The sequence below is a fragment of the Corvus hawaiiensis genome, chromosome 1 (genome assembly GCF_020740725.1).
Source record: "Corvus hawaiiensis isolate bCorHaw1 chromosome 1, bCorHaw1.pri.cur, whole genome shotgun sequence".
In the NCBI taxonomy this organism is placed as follows: Eukaryota; Metazoa; Chordata; class Aves; order Passeriformes; family Corvidae; genus Corvus; species Corvus hawaiiensis.
In genome coordinates this window covers 19,814,190-19,836,237 of record NC_063213.1, presented here as the reverse complement: position 1 = coordinate 19,836,237, position 22,048 = coordinate 19,814,190, and the positions used below count along the sequence as shown (strand labels likewise).

The window sequence follows — 22,048 nt, the reverse complement described above, 5'->3', positions numbered from 1 at the left end:
TAAAACTATAAAACTTTCCTTGATAGGAGTGAAAGTGAACAAGGATGCTCTTCACATACTTACCCATCCCCTTCTGATCCCTCCATTTCCCATTACTTGCTCACATAACCTTCATATTCTTGTAATCACATACCACCACCATGTTTAATGGCTAGCACTGTGAAGTGTTTCATACAGGGGACTTTCATCTGGTTTACTAGTTTGAAATGTGATATTATAGCAAACACTGAAACAAGGTCAACAATTTGCAGTGACACCTGTCTTCTTAAGATGGGCTATGGGACAGTAGTATCTGGGCAGAGGGGTGATCTTTGACCTGCCTTCAGGTCAAAGACATGTCTGACAGAACATACCAATGAGAGATGGATGATTGAATTTCATCATGGTATTGATTGTACCCTGCCACTATTTCAAACTGATCTCACTGAGAGGCATGGCTGTAATACTGAATACTCTGGAAAGTATGAGGTCTGCAAATGCTATTTGCTTTTCAGAGCTTTTAATCATTCTTCTTCTTATAGTCCTTTTGAATGCTGTTGTAAATACAGTGCAGACACCCTTGGACCATTGAAGGCATGAGTTCCCAGAAGCAGAGTAATTCTGAATTTTTCAATATTTTTGCAAACCTTAAGAGAACTGGATCCTATTTTACCTCCAAGCCAGGCTCTGGTAGAATACTCAGCACCAAGGCAAAAAAGAAACTTAAAACTGCTACCTTGAAATAACAGCTTTCTTCAGCAGAGAGAAATAAATGAATTGTCCAAATACACACTTCTTGAAAGGTCTGTAACCACGAGTTTTCAAAGCTTTCAACTATTAGTTATATAGCACAGGCAGTTTATTTGGAGAATGTTTTATATACTTAGGCTAAAGGATGAGGTAAATGCATGCAGCAATTATAAAGATGTCTGAGTTGCCAGGATTCAGTGATAAAAAAAAAGCATCAGCAGCAAGTCTCTCATCTGTCTTTTAATGAAAAGAAAAACAAGATCGTGGAGAAAATCCTGATTTCCATAGATCCTTACTCTTCCCCCTGGGATTCCACCCAGACAAACTTTGGTCCCTGCTATGTTTATGAGCAGTTTTCAGTGATCTCACATGTAACATATCTGACTATGAAAAATGAAGATCTGTCCCATTAAAATGTTGCCTTTTTAATTGTTTGTTTGGATGGGTGTTTTCTTTTCTGGTGCGACACCAGGGGAGGTAGAAGCAGTAGTGCAGCTAACAAGCAGTGAACAAGTCCCTGATTTGTGAGGATTTTTGAAGGCCTGTTTCTGAATCTATACTATCAAATTCCCGACCCTTCCCATTAGGCAGGATTTTCAGATGTGATGACATCTTTGAGCATATTGTGTTTCTCTTGGCAGTGCTTGCTGGGTATGGTCATTGTCTTCTCACAGCTGTAGTGATACAACTTTACAGAGTGGTTGCTCAGAACCTGGCCAATCAGGAAAACCAGAAAGAAAGAAAAACCTAATATCAGCACCTATTTAAAAACATAGTCTCCATTGTCAGGTTTGTAAGCACTTGTTGGAAAGAGTCTTTTGAGGAGTACTGAGCGTGAAGCAACTCTGTTGGAGAGAAGAGAATCTTAGCTTTGGTAAACAGCTGCATTTTATTTTGGAAAGTAAGGGTTTTAGGGGTTAAATCTTAAGTACCCAAAACACTAAAACTGTACTTCTGGTCCCTCTGTACCCTCAGAGTCTGATGCTTGCTTCAAAGACAGCTTCGTCTTTCCCAGTAGCTCAGGGGACAAAATTTCACCCAACATCCTGGATTTTCTTGACTTTAGGCCAGGATCAAACCTTCTAATTTCCCTGAGGAAATAGGGCAGTAGGGAAAGCCAGAGTCCCTCTACCCACATCTACATGATCCTGTGGGTTGACTTCAGTTCTTTTTTTTCCTTTTTTTGCCAATATCTGATATGGAAATACTAGCTGCCTTTGCAAGGGTTTTTTTTTTTTTTTATATTCTGGCTACACACTAAGTTGCATCCAGATAGTCAGACAGCAGATGCTATCTAAGGAAATATTACAATCATAAATTAATTATGATGAAATGTTTTGTTTTAATAAATTATAACCCTTTTTCTCTGAGCAGGTGCACTGAAGAAGGCTGGTATATCTTTGCAGACAGCTCAAATGGAGAATTTGGTCACACAGCTGACATTGCTACCCCAGTTATCTCCCTTACAGGGCCCAGATGCAAAATCATATTCTGGAATCACATGAATGGTTCAACAGTAGGTTCTCTGGAGGTATGGAGGTGCTCTTTGTTCTGTTTTTCTGCATGAAATTACTGTGAGAAAATTGATGCCCTTTCTTTTTTTTAGTTTCATTAAAGCCTAGGCTGTGAGTAAATGAAAATGAACAATTGCTAACACTCTACTGCTCTCAACATGTTATGATCAGAAGGAAGCATGAGCTCAAGTAGACTGGAGAAATAATTTTCTATAACAACCAAAAATTGTGACTGTTATAGACATGCTATGGTTGGAATTTCCATACAAGAAAAAGCTTTGTGTCACACAGTACCATTTGACACTGAAAAGCAACAATAGGTATTTGGACATCAAGGTCTTTGGCTAAATGTGGGAGCATGAAAATAAGAAGTATCAAAATTTGACATAAAATTTTGTAGAAGAACCGTATTCTTTGAAAAGCTGAACACGTCACTTTCAGGGATTAATTATATTCATGTAAGCAGCATTGAACTATTTCTGTGGCATATAAGCAACAAATTTGCTTTCCCATATCCTTTTCGTTACTCCAGTTAAAATAAAAGCTTTCTGTGAAGGAAATTTAACACATTAGCAGCTTGTATGAGTCACTGAAGAGAGAAATGAAGAAAACAGCAATGTTGTTCTAAACAGTTGTTTTTACCATGCAGCTCTGTGCTTATAATGGGATCTCCCAGGAATGCTATGAAATACCTACAGCATCAGGAATGGATTGAAAAAAATACTCAGTATTTACCCAGTCACCAGTGCAGTCAGTATCATATCGGATGTGGGCAGTGCATGTGAATTTAAATATACAAATAAATTCTGACTAGCTCAGTTATTCGGAATAACAAACTATAATAAAAGGCTGACAGAACTCAATAATTTTGTAATTCAAAACAAATTTTATGATTTGTTTATATACAAATATGTGTTGATATTAGAAATGAAATCTGGGATGTGGTGACCTACACACCCTGCGTGTGGTTTGCTAGGTATTCAGCGGAAGCATGTTCTGTGTTTTATTGGATTTTTCCTAAATAATTTTTTAAAAAATATAGTTGAATTTCTCCCAGCTAGGTAAAGATCTTGCTAGGCTGCTTGGCAAGCAGTAAAATATTAATTCCTCAGAATCAGTGGGAAATCAGGGCATAAAGATGGTTCATCCTCAGTTTTAAGGCTTGGGACCAATTAACGTGCTTTGGGACCTCTCTGCGTACTCCGGGGTCCGGGGCTTCTTTACAGAGTAGGAACCCATGTCAGTTGGAATCACATTCAAAGAGTGTTTTGTAGGAATCAGCAGGAAATTCTATGGAGCCACGGCCAGTATTACCACCACAAAAGGCAAATGTGTATAGTATAAATTTTTTTTTTCTCAGTTTCAACATAGATTACCATTTCCCTGTGTTCTTTAACTGATTCTCCCTCACCCCCCACCTAATTGATTTTAAGAGGTACCAAAGGAAAATCATGAGACCTTTGCACACTGTTAATAATTGCCTGGTTTCAATTGCTTGATTAATCAATTAATAATGGATGTAAGAATAACTCAGAATATAAAACTATTTAGGTGATATCTCATTATTTATATTAAGAAGGCTCTAACTATTGTATGAATATGAATATTTTCTGTGCTTAAAAGACCTTTAATCAATATCTTCCCCCAAGACTACCACATTTTTTGGACTTTTGTGTCTTAGTCTGCATCCATGCCATCAAATATCATGTAGGATTGCTGAGGATTTTCCTGCTGTTTGCACGAACGGCTACCTTCCTGTGTTTCTATTATTTTCTTAAACATTGATTTGCTGTCACTTTCCTGAGCAACCTCTGTTTGATTATTTGTTGGAACCTTTTTTATTTAGTTTATGTACTCTGACTTGGCATGGGTAATACTACCAAAGTATTAGATGTGCTTTTTTGTGATGTAATTGAAATGCACAGAGCTTCAAAATGCATTAAGGTACAGGGAAGCCTTGGGTTCTAATAGCTCACAAATTTATGGCCATGTTTTACTTTAAAATTTTAACCTTTATCATGATATGATAGAAAATATGAATTTCTGATGAAGGAATTGGATATATAATAGAGTAGATAATTTACAGTCTGTAAGAGCATGTGCATGTATGTCTATAGTCATACATATATCTACCTTCATATAAATATATAGTTTGTATTTGAGAATAAAAAAAGATATTTTCTTTTTCAGCACACTTTATTCATTCAGATAATATCTGTAATCTCTTTTTCTCTAATATATTTATTTTCACTTAAAATTCATGTCTTCTATGGGCAGATCTTCCTGTCTATAAAGTCAGAAGTTACTTGTTTTTCTATCCAATTTAATATATTATCTATTTGTTTTGTTCCCCTGAAATGAAAGCTCTTTAGTGTGAGGATTTGCTGTTTGCTTGGCAGAACTTACCTGTTATGCAATATCATGTACACTCATGGGACTGCATAAATTTAAAACAAAAAAAAAGGGGTTTTCCATTATGATGAAAAATGCGTGGGCTGCCCTGAGAAGATTACACAGAGTAGCAGTAAATCCTTGAAAGCAGAAGTACTTCAGGCAACTGGTGAATGGATGTTTAGCTCTGCTAGTACTGGCTGGAGACAGAGCTTGACACACTTCATCAAACACCCATCTCGTTATTGTCAGCTCAGTTGAATTTGGATGCCCATGAGGTTGGATCAAAGAATATTTAGGGCTTTCTGCTCATGTTGAAGAGTGTTATCATTCCCCAATTTGCTGTTTACAAGGGTATGGGCTTTTAAAAGTCTTTCATTGCTCAGACAGATGAAATTTGGTCTTTACAAAAAAAGAGAAAAAAATTTATTTGTGGAAGAAACAAAATGTTTCATGAGAAAGGACAAGAAAATCTATCCTGGAAGAGCAGTTAATTGTATGCATGAACAAATATATTTTTCAGTAAGTCTTGTTAGCGCTGTTTCCATGTTGTACAACTGAATCACAACCCACTAATGACCAATTTTTATTCATTGCTAGCCACTCTGGATAAATTAATGAGATATGTTAGTCCAGTTAAGGCTCTGGGCTGGTTATGTTTATGAGGAGATCAGAAATTCTCAAAGCATCATTTTCTTAGTATAATCATTTACACTGACATCTCCATTTGTGTCAGATTGGACATTAGGAAAAGGTTCTTCACCCAGAGGGTGGCTGGGCACTGCAACAGGCTCCCCAGGACAGTGGGCACAGCACCAAGCCTGACAGAGTGCAAGGAGCACCTGAACAGTCCTAGTCATATGATTCAGCTTTAGGTAGTCCTGCAAGGAGTAGGGATTTGGATTTGATTGCCCCTTCCAATTCCAGATATTCTATGATTCTGTGAATTTTAAAGGTGGAATAGACATTAGATGTACAAGACAATTTCATACTCTTGTATACAATTATAGGACTCTTAAGTGTGTTGGTAATGGAAATATTTTTTTGTGACCTAGAATTACTTCATTTTTTAGGTACTCTGTAAAAGCAGCAACAAGACTTCTAAACTATGGACTCAAAGTGGCAGCCAAGGTCCCCAGTGGAACAGAGCAGAAGTGTTCTTAGGAATTCGTTCAAATTTTCAGGTGTGTCTTCATATGTGATATGTTTCCTGGAGAGTTGGCTGTTAGTACTTCCATATTAAGCATTCTTCACCTTCTCATTTCCCTTTTTACACCACACATGTACCTCTCCTCCCAAATAGAAGAAATCGTCTTTTTGGCTGTCTGATTGGTTATCTGAGCAGGACTCAATTTTTGGAGATTGCTCACTCCTCTTTAATCTCAGACTGCTATCCTTTTTTAAGACTGAGAATCCCTTCTATCCTTGAATCCAACTCTGCTTAAAATATTCTGCTTCTTTCTCCTTCGTGTGCAGTAAGTAAAAACATCTGGGTTTTGAAAAAAGAACCTTGAGTATGATGTTCTCTTTGAAATCAGAGCAGATTCCCAAGCCTCTTAGAGGCTTGCTTTGTTGTAGACTTATGTAAAAAAATCCCAAAAAAACAGCTATAGTCAGTAACATGTTTTTAAAAGAGTTACATTTCCTGATACTTCTGTCTTGGAATTTTAATGAAATTTAAAAATTTTTTTTACATTCACAGGAGTAAATGATGGATGGCAGACTAGTCTTTTTCAGAGTTACTTTGCAGAAGTAGGTGGTACCCTTGCCATTAATTCAGGATGAGTGGGGACTAGTATGTCTTTGACTGGCATGACTTATTTCCTTTTTTTTGTGTGCTTGGTAATGTTAGCAGATGGTCCTTCAATAACTGTAGTGACAGATCTGTACCAAATGTAGTACAAGATTTTGTAGAATTATGCTTTGACAGTAAGAACTGACCACTTCATATGAAAAGATTTGTGAGGACCAAATTCAGTCTCTGTTCTTTTCATGTTGTGTGTATAAGCTGTTCTCTATCTTATCAGTGGCTTACTGTAATAGCTCTGTAATTTTTATTAGGTTATTTTCAGGGCGAAACGTGGTGTTAGTTACATGGGAGACGTGGCAGTGGATGATATTACCTTTGAAGATTGTTCCCCTCTGCTTATCTCAGACAAACCTTGCACATCAGAGGAATTCATATGTGCCAACAAGTACTGCATCCCAAAGAATAATCTGTGTGATTTTGTAAATGACTGTGCAGATAACTCAGATGAAAGCCCAAGTATTTGCAGTAAGTATGGTAGTTTTTTAAATATAATTATCATAAATAACCTGCCTGCTGTGAATTTTTATTACTCAAATATTTTTGACAGCTCAGCTAAGAAAGCAAACAAGAAGGTAATAATTTAATTCTATTCCTTGGCTTTTAAGGATTTTAAATTACTATTATTTAATTTAAAGTCACACGAATGAAAATACAAAGAACTGCTAATGAATTTATTAAAATAACTCAGAAAGCAGCTGTCTTTAAAAGCAGAATATAATTATCCTGCTTTCCATATGAAAAGAATGTATTAAAGCTGAAAAAATAATTCAAGCATAATGCCTTTGGGAGATGAGGGACCTACCTTCTTAGATATTTCAAGCGTTATCAGGTCTCAGCAAATCATTTTAATCTGAATATTGTACAATTTTGGTTTTACAAGACATATCAAGAAGCAGCATGTGTAGTATCTGATTCAAAGAATGATATTTCCTACCAAATGGCTCCTCCTGGATCACAATATATGGTATTAACATCTCCTTTTTTTCTACTACTACTCACACAATCAAATCTGCATTGTTTGGTACCATACTAACAGTTGCCTCATTTTTCTTAAGATTATGAATTCAGTTTATCAAATTCTCAGTGAATACATTTCTATGAAGCAAAGGTATGCTGATATCCTACAAAAGCTAGGGTACATGGCAAAGGAATCATGTTTTGCAAATTATTTTCATACTATTAAACTACTCAATGATTTCCCGTCCAGGAAGAGTACATCACTAACCTGTATGGGACCAGTTCAGATCTTCTGCAATTAAAAATGAGGAGTATTCCAAGTTGTTATTACTCTGTTGAAAAAGGTTCTCAAACTTTGGCTTTTATTTTCTTGAATTTTCAAAAACTGTTTATTCATGGAGTTTTTTAGGGGGTTTTTTTTAGTTTTCTGGATTGTCTGTCTTTCCCATGAAATATCATCAGACAAGTAAAAACTGAAGCATTAAGGGCAAAATACTTTAAATAAACTGATGGGATCTAGTTTTGCAATTACCACAATGAGGATTTTATTCTAATTTCCCATTGGAAGAGATGAATTGAACCAGCCCTACAAAGTGAATGCTTTCCTCTAACATGTTTTTTAATTATTATTTTTACGTAACGAAAAAAATTGTGAAATTCTTTATAAAAAATTTCCCTAATTGCAACTTTATTGTAAGCTTTACAGTGAAGCATTATGGTGCTTCAAAAGCATGGGAGTCATTTAATATGCAAGTGCACAATCATCTGCAGTAACTTGAGCTTCTAAGCAGGCTGTCTAAATTCTCTCTTTCATCAGTGGAGTAACTTGCTTTCAGGCTGAAGTTCATGCAACTTAAAATCAGTTGTTTGAGTTAGATTAAATAAATTGTCCTGTAGATATGAGTATTTCTCTTTGTTGACTCTAGAGATCCTACAAGGACATCTAAATTTAGATTAAGTAATACCCAATATATACAGCATAATCAGGGATATTAGTGCTCATGCCTTACGGTCTTGATTCTTGAAAACCTGTCTTTAAAATAAAATGGTCAGCTGTATGCATGAATTTTATTGACTTAAGATGGAATTTTTAAGTAATGGAAGGAATTTTTCTGAATAATATTGAAATATTAAGTAATTAAATCAGTTAAAAAATATGATTATGACGAATTTTATGGGCAGTTGCATTCAGTTGAGTTAATCTACAATTTGGGATTTTCATAAAAGATAATCGTATCATTTAGCGCATCAGGTTTGGGTTGGTTTTAATTGTTATTTCAAATGGCATTGTATTTGCAGACAAAGGTAAAAGACAGTGAAGCTAGTTTTCCTAAATAGCTCATATTTTTAAGAAATAGTTTCTAAATTTTTCTCTTTATGACATTCATAGATTAAAATTTAAAAAAAGAAATATTTTATTTTATTTTATTTTATATGAGCCTGAAATTTTTGTGGTAGCTCTCTGTCCTGTTTTGGTCCATGTCTAGATTCCATGGATTCTAACTCCTTGGCCTCATTACTGATGCTTCTGAGTTCCTTTTAGTTAAATAAAACTACTTTCAAGTGGCTGAACTTTATAAGACCTCAGAATAGGCTCCGATTTTGTTTACATTTTGGAAGAGACTTTTTTTAATTTCTGATATTGTCCTACAAAATGATCCATACAGTTTCCGAATTTATCTTCAAAGCACTTTCCTTTTCAGCAATAATAGTAAGAATATTCAGGGCACAGTTGAAAGTCTCTTGAAGTCTCTGCTGAAATTCCAGCCTACTTCAGCAATTTTAGTCTTGGTAAACATTAAAATGAATTTATACATTTATAGAGAGAAAAATATACAGAACTTAAACTTGTAGCATGATGAAATTGACTTAATTTATGTGCACAGTTACATGGTTACTCACCATGATGGCGTTTTGACATTCAAGATTCAAAAATGCATGTTCTTTCGTATAAAAATCAACCAAAATTATGACAGCTTTCTCCTTTTCTAGGCATTAAGTACAACTTAAGGAGAAATGTAGATTATCATAGAATCATTTAGGTTGGAAAAGACCTTTAGGATCATTGAATCCCACTCTTAACCTAGCATTGCCAACTCCACCACCAAGCGCCACATCTACATGCCTTCTGAAGACCTCCAGGGATGGTGACTCAATCACTTCACTGAGCAGCGTGTTTCAATGCTTGACAACCCTTTCAGTGAAAAAATTTTCCTGGTATCCAATCAGCCTCTACTGGTGCAACTTGAGGTCCTTTTTTCTTCTCCTAGCACCCGTTACTTGGGAGAAGACACCGACCCCCACCTCGTAGCAACGTCCCTTCTGCTAGTTGTCAAGAGCACTAAGGTCACCCCTGAGCCTCCTTTTCTCCAGACTAAACACCCCCAGCTCCCTCAGCCACTCCTCATCAGACCTGTGCTCCAGGCCCTTACCCTTCTTTGGACACAATCCGCCAGCAACTTTATTATCTGTGTTTCTATATTGGCTAATAAAATACAAGTGAATTGAGGAATTTTTCAAAAGTAGACTAACTTTGTGTGGGATTCAGCTCAAGGTTATCACACCTGCGTTTATCTTTTGCCTATATGTGTCTGTATAGTGACTGTGTTTTTATGGTGCTCAATACATTCATTTGAATGTATCTGTTCCCTAGATATAGGCATTTGCTCTTGTTCTCACCTGAGCTTAACATGTTCCTTCAGAAAGAGGCTGGTTTTCTGCATGTGTCTTGAACGCCCTAGGGAGGTCAATTAAGACCCTAAGGAGCTAAAATAGGTTACTAAATTTGGTTGCATTTATACCAAGGATTCTGTTGACTGTAATAAAAAAAGCACTGAGACCCACCTCATATATATGCAAGTATATCTATCCTATTATTATAGTCTAGAACATTAAAAAAGCTGTTTTTAATGAGATACATGGATATTATTTTTTTATAGTGAAGCTTTTTTTTCCCCATGGATTTGAGTACTACCTTGTACTATATGTACCTAATTAACTACTTGAAAATAAATCTCTTTTCATGTGTGTGCAAATAAATTTCAGGTACATCTATTGGGCATTGCAATTTTGAGTTTGAACTTTGTGGATGGAAGCAAGATAAAGATGATGATTTCGACTGGCACCTCAGAACTAGCAGTACTACAAAACTGGGCCCTGGACCAGCTACTGATCATACACTGCAAGAGCCGTCTGGTCATTATATTTTTATAAAGAGTTCATTTTTTCAGCTACCAGGACAGAAAGCTAGGATTTCTAGTCCAGTCCTAAGCAGAAGGAATAAAAACTGCAAGGTATGTGAGGGTGTGGTAGTAGCAGGAATGAAGAATTTGCTTTCTAGATTCCACCAAGGGAGTACTCCTAAAATGATTAAAGATGATTACTAAACTAATTCTTGAGAAAAAACAACCCATCTTGTTGTAGAGAAGTCAGGATCTGATCTTATTTCATTAAAATCACAAGAAAAGAGATATCTTGGTGCAGGAGAATTGTTCTGGAAGTAAATGAATACTCTGGGAGATTCAGATGAAGCTGACAGTGAAGGTAGTGTCTGATTTACCATGTCTTATGCAACCTGTCCAAAGTAACAAACAACTATTTAAGGGTTTCTGATTTTATGGAGAAAGTGTGTATAAGAGCAGTAGTAATTGATTTTCAGAGAATACAACTGCAAAGGGAAGGGTGTGTGACAGATTTTGTCACCAGCTTTTCTCTGGAGAATGGAGAAGTGTAAGCCTTGATCTTCCAAACCAGTACAGCGCATTGTAGTGACTTCAGCTTGAACATTTCTTTGCAAACCTGGAATAAAAAGTTTCCTGATTTTGATAACATCTTTTATAGTCTTTGCTAAAAATATAATTTCCCAGAAACTTTAGCCATGCCTTGTTTTGAACTTCAAGTTCGCCTTTATACATCTAATAAGTAGGTCTCTCAAGAAGATAATTTTGATTAGGCCATTTTTTAAAAAGCTTTTGAAATGAACTGTTTGTGTGATCACAGAAATATGCTCATCAAAGGAAGACTGTCTTAGACTGAAATAGTCCTAAACAATTTACTGGCTATGAAGGTGACATCTCTGTGCAAAATGTCTGGTCGCTTGCCTCTAGTTTCATTTATCTCATACTATTCATGAGGAAAATCAAAACAAGGAAAGAGTTTGTCTGAAACTCGGAAAGTGTTCTGCTTATGTTTGAGATTTTAACCAGTTCATTTTACTGAAATACTTCTGTCTGAAAACTCTCCAAACTCTTTATAGATAAGAAAGTCAAGAAGTATTAAACATAAAATCAAACAATTGTATGATTCAAAAGAAAACTTGACTAATTATGATATTCAGTAGCCATTATATAAATCTATATAAATTATATAAATCTAGCCATTATAAAATTATCTTCAAAATTGGAACCATGTTAATTTTTTATGCCTAAAATACATATATAAAAAAAATTCTGCTTACACAAGTGTGGAGATCTCAGCCTTCTGATTCTAGCATTATATTTGAGAGTATCTCTTTCTCTACATTATCTGGTTTTATGCTCTAAAAACACCTTTTCCATTTTTAACTTCTATGAAGAGAAAATCATGCAAAAAAAAATAAAATAACTGAGAATGACATGTTCACCTCTGTACTGTTATGATGTATCACACATCAAATGCAATTAAGTGCTTGAAGCGTAACTATGGGAAACTGTTGCTTTTATCACATGAAAAATCATTTGCAAAATTGTGCAGGTTTAGGCACCTTGTACAGACCAAACTCTTGACACCTATGACGTGGCCTGAAACAGTCAGTCATATGTGTGATATTTTACTTTTTGAAGGTTCTGAGCAGTTTTGAAACTTACACGTAGTCAAATGACCAAAGTGAAATTTCTGGTACAGGAAATTGTATGAAGGGAAAAAAATATTTCAAGGTCTGAAACTTCATCTTATAAGATCAGAGAGTCCCTTCAAGTATTTTACTCCTTCCTATGGGTTATTTGAGAAGAAAATGCTAAATCATATATTGCAACAGATTTAGTTTGTGATCTTAGACCCTTTAAGATAAATGGAAAAAGGAACATTTACATCAATGGGACAAGTTTCAGGCAGAGAAAATAAATATACATCAGCAATTATAAAGGGACATGCATGAATAAAAGTCTTTTTGATTATTTTCTAATTGCACGCTCTAAAATCTACATAAAACACATTTTTAACCAGAAAATTGTTCAGTAAACGGAAGTTGTTTCATATATTGTAAATGGCACTACTCCATTCCTCTGTTTCCTTATAAAGTATCTTAGTTCTTTTACATTTATATGCAAGAGTCATTCAAAGGGATTCAAGATTAGCTTTTGAAGATTTTAATGCTGGTTTTAAAGTTTGGCTTGTGGAATAGTTAAAAGATTGCCACTAGTCAGGTTTTTTTTGTTGCATTTTGATTAAATTACTGTTCAATCAGTAAAATTAATGCCTACTTTGAATGCTACTAGTAATGATCAATTTAAGAATTAGAGCAAATACAATAGCAGAATTTGTCTGAAGTCATGTATTGCATACTTTATGCTCTTGCTTTTGCTTACAGATAATTTTCTATTATCATATGTATGGAGCTCACATTGGATCGTTGATTATCTACCAGAGAACTACATTGAAACATGAAAAAATTCTCCTTAATCTTACTGGAAACCAGGGAAATTTCTGGCAGCACAAGGCACTGACCCTGTCTGGAGATGGAGATGAAGATTTTCAAGTTGTCTTTGAAGGGATAGCTGGAAAAGGTCCCAAAGATGGCATAGCACTTGATGACCTCACGTTTTCCAGGGAGTGCTTACCATCCCAGGAGTTTTTACCAGCAGAACCCACAAAGCTACCTCCAACAGGTATGTTCCTGCTATGGATAGTCTGTGTAAGTTTGGAAAGAAGGAATAGCAGCATTGCTTTCATTTCTTTGTCTCTCTTTCAAAAGAGAAATAGTATACATATCTTGCTAACAACATGTAGAAATTAAAACACTTTTAGACAGCCCATGAAATTCTAATAACATTATTTTATTAAATAACTGTTTGGGTACTGAGTCAACCCTTGTGAATCTGCAAAGTTTCTTGTCCAGCCATGTAGACATAGCCAAAATCCTGCTTAATTCAGTAGGATCTATTTATCAAAAGTTGTAAAATAGAGTTGTAGAATAAAGAACTGAATGGGACAGAGCTAATGTGGGTAATTTGCAATAAGGCCAGGAGGCTTAAATGGTTTTTTGCTGGTGGGAATTGCTACTAATACTGCTTAGGCACCATATCCATATTCTGCCTGTGTGGTATGGTGCCAGCATCAGTGCAATTATTTGCACCATCCTCACTTACTGCACTAGGGAAATAAGACTCAGAAAACATTTACCAGAAATAATACAGTTTTGATGGGGATGAATCCCAATAACCCCAAGGTAAGAGCTACTCATGAAAGCACTGATGCTGTACATTAGCAATATTTGCTTGGACACAAATGATGAAAGAGAGAATCTTTTTGACAGAACAGGACAAATCTTTTTCCTCCTTCCACATTTATCACAGAGCTACTGAAATGTAACCCCTGAAGTGGAATTTAGGAGATGCATTTTGGTCCTGGGCCTACTACAAATTTCCTGCATGGCTGCAGAAAGTAATTTTATCTCGCTTCTCCGTCTTTCTGATCAATAAAACAAAGTTAATATTTCCCAGTGTCAAGGACTACCACGAGAATGGATCATTAATTTATGCAAGGAACTTTGCTGTGTTACTGCTGCTAATGAGTAGCCTTTCCCTTTAGGATGTCATTAAGCACTGCTCAGGCATTGGGAAATAACACTGATGAGACTACATCAAATCCAAGAAATTGCACTGAACTTCGAGCACAAGATAAGCAGGGAAGACATGGGCAAAATTTTCCAGACATCTCTCTGATAAGGTGCCAGTTACAGTACTATTGGCTTCTTCTGCCCAGCCTGTCATGGAAATTTATTGCAAATGAAATTGGTGTTTTAAAGTTCAGCTTTATATTAACATTATTCCAGGAGGAACACTAGCCAAGGTTTCTGATTCTTTATTTTTGTTGTATTCAGACTCTATCCTCTTAATGGGAGATGCAAGTCCCTGTGGCAATGTTAGAAGTTTTAAAAGCCTTGGTTTTGATAGTAAAGGATGTTCCAAAACACTTTTATGTTTTATAATAAAAAAGCTACTAAAATCTCAGGAAAGAGCCACCAGAGACTGATTTCTTGGTGTAGCTCATCTAAGATGTACTTTGTGAACTTCATAGGTTCACAACACTTTAAGGCAATAGTTTAAATTCACCCTTATAGTAAACCATATTTTTAATATTGAAAAATTTTACTTGTCCAGGATGAGAGTTTACATGACCCACTGAGGGGTTCAACTTACAGCTGCTACTTAGCAGTGGTATCCGTTTTCATCCTTGCTTGAAACTGGGTCTGCTTCTGCCTATAGCAATGCTCTGAACTGTGGCAAAATGCATGCTGGATGTTGTGAGAAGTGCTCTGTAATGCAACTTTTTAAAATAGAACCAGCTAGAATGGCCACGATGATCAGCTGCAAAAATCTGCAGCCCTAGACTTAACTGCTTATATGTAGAAATAAAAGAAAGATTAACCAAAAGTAAAACACTTATATCCATTGCTCAATTTTTTAAAAGTTTCCGAGGATAAAGAAGATCATGCAGCAAAGATCTGTTTCTTTCTTGTCTCCAGCTAGGGAAAATATTTGCTAAGAGAGTAGAAATGCTTCATCTTTAAGAGAGAAATTTTTAGTTTTTGAGGTCTGCTCTAATACAATTCCTTTTCAATTTTTTCTTTTAGATAATCTTTGTAATATACACATCAGAGGAGATCCTTCTGAGTCTTATTGAGCCATATCCCTGTGTAAGACAAGTATACTAGGGTGTCTTTGCTTGTTATTTCTGCACACAGAGTGATATGGCAATGAATGTAGTGTAAAGACAAAATAGAACAGAGTCATTAAATGTTCTCACCTATAACACAGGCTCTCACTGTTCAGAAGAATTTTTCCCTGACTCTATATATAAACACCTTGAAATTCTGCACATTAACAGAAATATATTCTAAGGTGGTTGTTTCTTTCAGCCAAATATGCAGTAATGTTTAAAGGCTGGAAGTGAGCACTGGACAGCTAGAAAAAATAATTTTGATAATTAGCATTGTAATTTTCTATAAACTACAGGATTCTGTAGATTGTTCTCAACATGCTGCTTAGCAACAACAATGCTGAAGTGCAAAGCCACTGAGAACCACTGAAATTGCTGGGCCTGAGAAACAATAAACATCGTTTTAGGCTGGCCCTTATCAAATTTTCATTGTATTAAGATCAGTTTTTACTCATATGCTACAATGATACTGTGTGCAGGAAAATGCGAAGACAATTTTGTTCTAGCAACGCTATTTGTGCCTATTGCTGTGTCTCTGCAGTGTGCTAAGATTCTTGAGTTAGATTCAGCCTTGTGTAAAGGGCTGCCTGTATCCACATGAGCCCATAAAGAGTCCCTGGCCACACTGAACCTTGTGAAAGTTGCAGTTGTTTCTGTATTTGCTTTGGGTGGTGAGGTTTTGGTAGCTGGGGGCTATAGGGGTGACTTCTGTGAGAATGTGCCAGAAGCTTCCCTCATGTCTGACAGAGCCAATTCCAGCTGGCTCCAGGATGGACCCACTGCAGGCCAGGGCTGAGCCCACCAGTGATGGTGACAGCATCCCTGTGATAACAGATTTAAGAAGGGGAAAAGTTGTTGCACAACAGCAATTGCAGCCAGAGAGAGGAGAGAGAATATGCATGAGAAAGAGCTTTGCTGTCACCAAGGTCAGGGAGGAAGGAGCAGGAGGAGGTGCTCCAGGTGCTGGAGCAGAGATTCCCCTGCAGCCTTTGGTGAATACCATTGTGAGTTAGGCTGTTTCATGGCAGCCCGTGGAGGTTAATGGTGGAATAGTTATCCACAAGTTATCCATGAGTAATATCTTATACTTACAGTTGTTTACAAAGAGACACCATGGATTTCACAACAATTTCCATGATCTCTAAATTTGGTTTTCCTCTCTTCTTTCTATCCCTTCCCTCCTGCAGTGTTGTTACTGACTATAAAAATTGCATATCCCTTCATCAGAGTTTCTGCTCATGTCTCTGTACTATTCACCTGGGAATACAACAGCTGCCAAGAGCTGCCTGATCAGATTAGCAGGCTACAATAAAGAAAAGTTATTCCCGGAGACTACAGAACTGGTATCTGCTGACTTCAGTTTTGGAGAGAAGACAGTTATTTTCAGCAAATTAAAAGCAATTCACTGAAGTGTGGAACATGTCTTTAAGAATTTTGAGAATATAAGAATATTAACAGAGAATCACATCAAGGTCCATTTCACTTGATATCCTGTCTACTGATGTCAGTGAGATGCTGAACATATATGATACTTCCTCTTAATGTTCCTAATATTTCCTTTTTAGGAAACCTTATGAACCAAATGTGGTTTTGGATATGTACTAAACCTTAATGTATTTGCCTTCTGTATGGAGCTTAGTTTCCCTGGAAACACATTCAGAAGTATAGCCCCTTCTCACTTTTTGCAGCAAGTTGTACAGTTCTGCCACCGGCTGAGAAAGTGACTCTGTTTTCACCGTCTCCTTTCACTGAAAATAGTGAACAGCCAAACATACCTACTCCATATTGTTCTCTGTGCAATCATCCTTATGCAACACTATACACTGAAGGAGTTTCAACTTATTTCTTACATGGAAACTATTCCATATGTTTTCCTTTCTCTGACTTTTAAAAAAATCCACGATACTCTTTTGGGATTACAAAATCAGGTCTGTGTAGAGCAGTAAGGAAATGAATGACCAGTAGAATGATACTGTAACAAAATGATTCTTTTTCTCTTTTCTCTCTTTCCTGAAAAATCCTAAAGCCTTGATTGTTTTGTCCTTTTTGAACATTGGGCTTTTGTGTTCCTGGAACAGTTTCAGTACTGTGCTGTGTCACTCTTTAGGAGTGGTAGTGATAGGATTTCACAACCTGTGAAAGACGGACTGTGTTATTCTGTGTAACTCAATTAACATCACATTTCATTGTCACTCAGGATGCAATTAATTTGCTAAACTGTGATTGTTTATCTCCATTGTAGTTGTAGAAAATAACTGACACACCGGTTGGGGCTGGATTATAGGAAAGTAAGTGCCCTGCAATGGCAGCTGATGTCAGGAAGGTTTTTTCAGTTCATAACTAGCACTGGGTACAGCCCCATTAAGCCACTTCCTTTTCACAAAAAGACTTTTCCTATTATTCATAGTTATTCCTTGCTTATATCACCCTGAATACCTTTGTATCACTGGCAAAGTTTCTTAACTCATAATTCGCGCACTTCCCTTGTGTTTTATAAGTAAACATTAAGGAATATTGCCTTGCTGTTTTTCTGTTCTTTCCTTGTTTGTTTGTTTTTTATGTTTTGGTTGGTGTGGTTTTTTTGTTCCATACTGATTTTTGAATCAAGTTTCTACTTCACAAAAAAAATTAAAATGTTTAGAATTCAGTAATCAACATAATTAAAATAAATATACACAAAGTAATAGAACAATCAGGAAATCAGATTTGCCAAAAATATTTTCATTTGAAATATTGCTCAAAACTCTAGAGTGTACTCTAAAGGCCAAAGGATATTGCTTACATCACTCTTTTGCAGTTATAATTAGATCTATAAAAGTTTATGGACACTTAAATAGAAATAACTTTGGCAGTTTTTGTAACTAATATATAATTACAAGAATAATAAAATTTTATGCTTCAGTGCATAATATGATCTACTGAAAAGAGGAAAAAAATATCTCTTTATGCAGAACTAATCAAATAACACAGCATTTATAGCTTCCTTTGAAACAGCCAGCACTGACCATTGCCTGAGAGAACAGGATGTGAAACGAATGAAGTAGAATTTCTAAAGCATTTTAAAACCAGTTCTGGGAAGAGAAAGAAATAAAAACAGAACTGAAACCAAACAAAAATAAAAAATTAACCCTGAAGCAACAACAACAAAAGCCTAAAGAAGCCCAACCAAACAAAGACCCTCCACAAAGCCCCCTAACAAAAACAAGCCTATAAAGAGGACTTATAATTTCTTTTGGAGGACTGATTCTGTCTATAGTTGCCTTAATTATGTACCTCAGGTTGTGAAATTTTTTTTCTTCATTAGTACCTGAACAGCAATATAGTCTCAGATGTAAGTAGAATGAAGTCCCATGCAAGTTGCAACTTTCATTTTTACCTATAAAATAATACAAAAGGTTTCTCCTTATGGTATTTTAAAACTAAGAAATCGACATGTTTATTTTTTCTCTCTCCTTTCTGATACAGTATACCATTACTTCCATATTATTCAGAAAAATGGTGGAAATACTGTAGAATATGTGGGTTGGTTTAGGAGCTTGATATGAAGCTACTCCTTTTGACTATAAAGTAGTCATTCATACAGGTGACTTGAATTCAACTTCCACATATATTCTCCACCCGTTATGATGAAAATTGTTGAGTGTGAAGGAGGAAAATATACAGCCTACAGATTTTGGTTGTGTATCTTCTAATTCTGTTACGCTTTTTCCTGTCAAATTCCAAGTCTGTGTAATTATAATCACCGTACTTTATCAATTTAAGTGGAAATACTGCCCTTGTACCACCTTTTTAATTCTACAGTTTCTTCTGATCATTTTTCCTTGTTGGTAGCTTGGACTCTGATTTATCTCCTTTTATTTTGAGCTCTAGACTTACTAGATTGCATAATGGTTTGAAAGCAATGTGCCCATTTGCTAAACTAAAGAAGAAAATCCCACATAGTTGTACCAGTCTAATTTGAAAAATAATGATAAAAATTTAGAATGGGTTGTAATTTCAAAGGAGTTAAAAATATCTTTTCCAGTATTCTGTGGGGATTTAGGATACATTTTAGTCCCTAATCAACTACAACAGTTGAATATACAATAAAGTATGTTCAGTAAAGATAATGTGCAGAAATTTCCCATAATTTATTATAATTTTATGTCAAAGAAACAAATTTTTTCCTCTAGGTATTCCCAGACCTAATACCTTGAATGTGAAATTAAAGCTCACAAATTTTTTTGTAGCAGCAGTCAGATGAGAGCAGAGCCTGGATTGGGCCCATAACTGATTACAACTCTAGAAACTGGCCAACAGAATGTGATTAATGTCATCTCAGTACATGATTAATGTCATCTAAGGTCCTTGGAGGTAGGGCATTGTCAGCACTTGTTTTTCGGTTTCACAAAACTATTTAACATCTTCAAAACTTTCTTTAGCCCTTGGGTCTCCAAAGACTTGTTTCTGAGAAAGGTGTCCCAGAGCAGGCATCCAAATAAATATAAGGTCGGGAGAAATGAATTTTCAGTGCTGGCAGTTTGATGTGAGCCTCTGAGCAGCAGGTGAGGGCAGGTATTTATATCTACATTCATAGTATGAGCTGGTAATTCCTTTTGGCAATGAGTAGCTAGGGTTTGGGAATAGCTTTTATAACCAAACTGCTCCAAAAAGTGTAAGAGGAATTCCTGATACTATATTTATAAAGGAGAACCCTCTTAAAGAGCCCTGCTCTTTCATTTTCTCCCTACTGGGAGAACCCAATAAGAAGACTTTTGCCAAATCCGAGCTTTCTCAGGCCCACCAGTGCTGCTGACATTATTAGCTCTCATTACTAGACTTTTCCCTATGTGTTACATATTACACATTCAGAGCTGGACTTTCTTTGGGTGAACTGAGAACGTGAAAGCTCTAACCCTGCTCTGCATTCCAAGAACTAGATAACAAATTACTCTTACTGGTGTGCAATTACTTTTCTTTTTCTCACACATCTAAAAGTAGAGAAATGATGTTACAGTACAGAGCTTTCTTAGAAACATTGAATGTTTCTACTGTTAAGTCTTGCAACAGCAAAAGTAATCTGAAAAAAAAGTTGTATTTCACAGTATCTAGTCCTATTTTACCTTAAATGCAGTACACCTTTGCTGGGCATTTGAATTTTCTAGACGTCCTGGAACAAAATTTCTTATGTGTGGTTAAGACTGAAGACAAGTGTGGTTCTTTATTCTCCTTCTCTAAATCTAGGAAACAAGATCTAACTCAAATGTTTTTTAAGTTTATACTTTGTGCTTTACACCAAGAAAGATTTCAGGCAACTCACTGCCCAGCTTCATTTTCATTCTCTGATATTTTTTCTCGAATTTTTCAACAGAATATGACTTCCAAGTAAAATGATATTTTAGCTTTCACAAGGTACCCAGCTATCACAAGATGTGCCTGGGTGCTCTTTAGCGTTAGGATAAAGAAAGTTAATACACAAATAAGTGGTAAAAAGACTGTTAGCTGTCAAAATTTATTAAGCATTCTTGGCTGTGGAAGGACCACAATCATATTTTGCTTAAAAGTCAGATAACCCCCTTGGTCCGTCATCCATGTTGAAGACAGAGGTAATGAATGTACTGAACACCTCTGCCTTTTCTCTGTCCCTGTTTGTAAGGAGACCATCCTCCTCCTGTAGTGGGTCGATTGCCATTAATATACTTGAAAAAACTCTTTTTATTGTCCCCAACAGCTCTGCTCAGCTGAGCTTTAGCCACACAAATTTATTCACTACAGTGGAAAGCAGCATCTCTGTATTCTTCCCATTTCACCTGCCCTTGCTTCTGCTGGCCATACACCTTCCTTTTTTGCCCTTTTTCCAAGAGAAGATTCCTGTTCAGCCAAGATGGCTTTCTGCCTCACCTGCTTGACTTTCGACATTTGGGAATTGCCTGCTCCTGTGCCCTTAGGAGGTGATGTTTAAAAAGCAACCAACACTGATGGAGCCCAGCACTTGCAAAAACATTTTCCCGGGGGAAACTCACTAATTGCCTGAGCAGTCTGAAGTCTGCTCTCCTCATATCCAGAGATGAGGTTTTGGCACTTTTCCTTTTGTCAACAGAGATTTTAAACTCAATTGCTTTGTGGTCACTGTGGACAAGACAGCTGCCAATCTCCGCTTTGCTCATGAGATCCACTCTGTTGACAAGCAGTAGAACAAGGAATTTGTCAAAGCTTCAAAAGAAGATTGTGTAAGAAATAACTTGGCTTGTATTTGACTTAGAGATGAAGGTTTGGGTTAGGTAAATATGAGGGGTTTACATAGTATTGTTTTTTGGGTTTCAGGGCTGTTGGTACTTTCCTCTGTATTTCCCTTACCTTCCTTTCCAAGCAGAGGAAAGCTGAATGGCAGAGCTTACATGGAAAGTGCTGTGGAAATCCTGTAAAGTGGCATCAAACAGTTTCATCAGGGTTATCTTTCTAACCATGAACTATTCTGCTCTTTCCATGTTCAGTCACTTGCTAAGCAGATGTGCTACTACTCGCTTACCTCAAAGTGTGCTGATAAACGCGAACACATGCTGAATGGTGGTGCCGTTAATAAAGCTATTAATGCTTTTGGGAATAAATGATTGTACTGGATTGGATTAACGTTAAATGAGAACAATAAAAATATGGTTTTGTCTTAATTGTTCATACTGGCTGGAACAAAAGGAACAGATCTCCTTAATCACACTAGGAGACAGTGTAGCAACATTACAGCATAACAGTG

At 36.2% G+C, this 22,048-nt stretch overlaps 1 protein-coding gene across 1 annotated transcript in view; it reads left to right on the top strand.

Annotated features, from left to right (window-relative positions):
* Window positions 1-22,048, top strand: part of MALRD1 (MAM and LDL receptor class A domain containing 1) — a 234,883-nt gene that overhangs the window by 85,470 nt on the left and 127,365 nt on the right. The window contains exons 21-25 of the mRNA XM_048323783.1: window positions 2,104-2,260; window positions 5,708-5,818; window positions 6,696-6,909; window positions 10,447-10,694; window positions 12,968-13,265. Coding sequence (XP_048179740.1) covers window positions 2,104-2,260; window positions 5,708-5,818; window positions 6,696-6,909; window positions 10,447-10,694; window positions 12,968-13,265 — 1,028 coding nt within the window. The remainder of the gene's footprint in view (window positions 1-2,103; window positions 2,261-5,707; window positions 5,819-6,695; window positions 6,910-10,446; window positions 10,695-12,967; window positions 13,266-22,048) is intronic.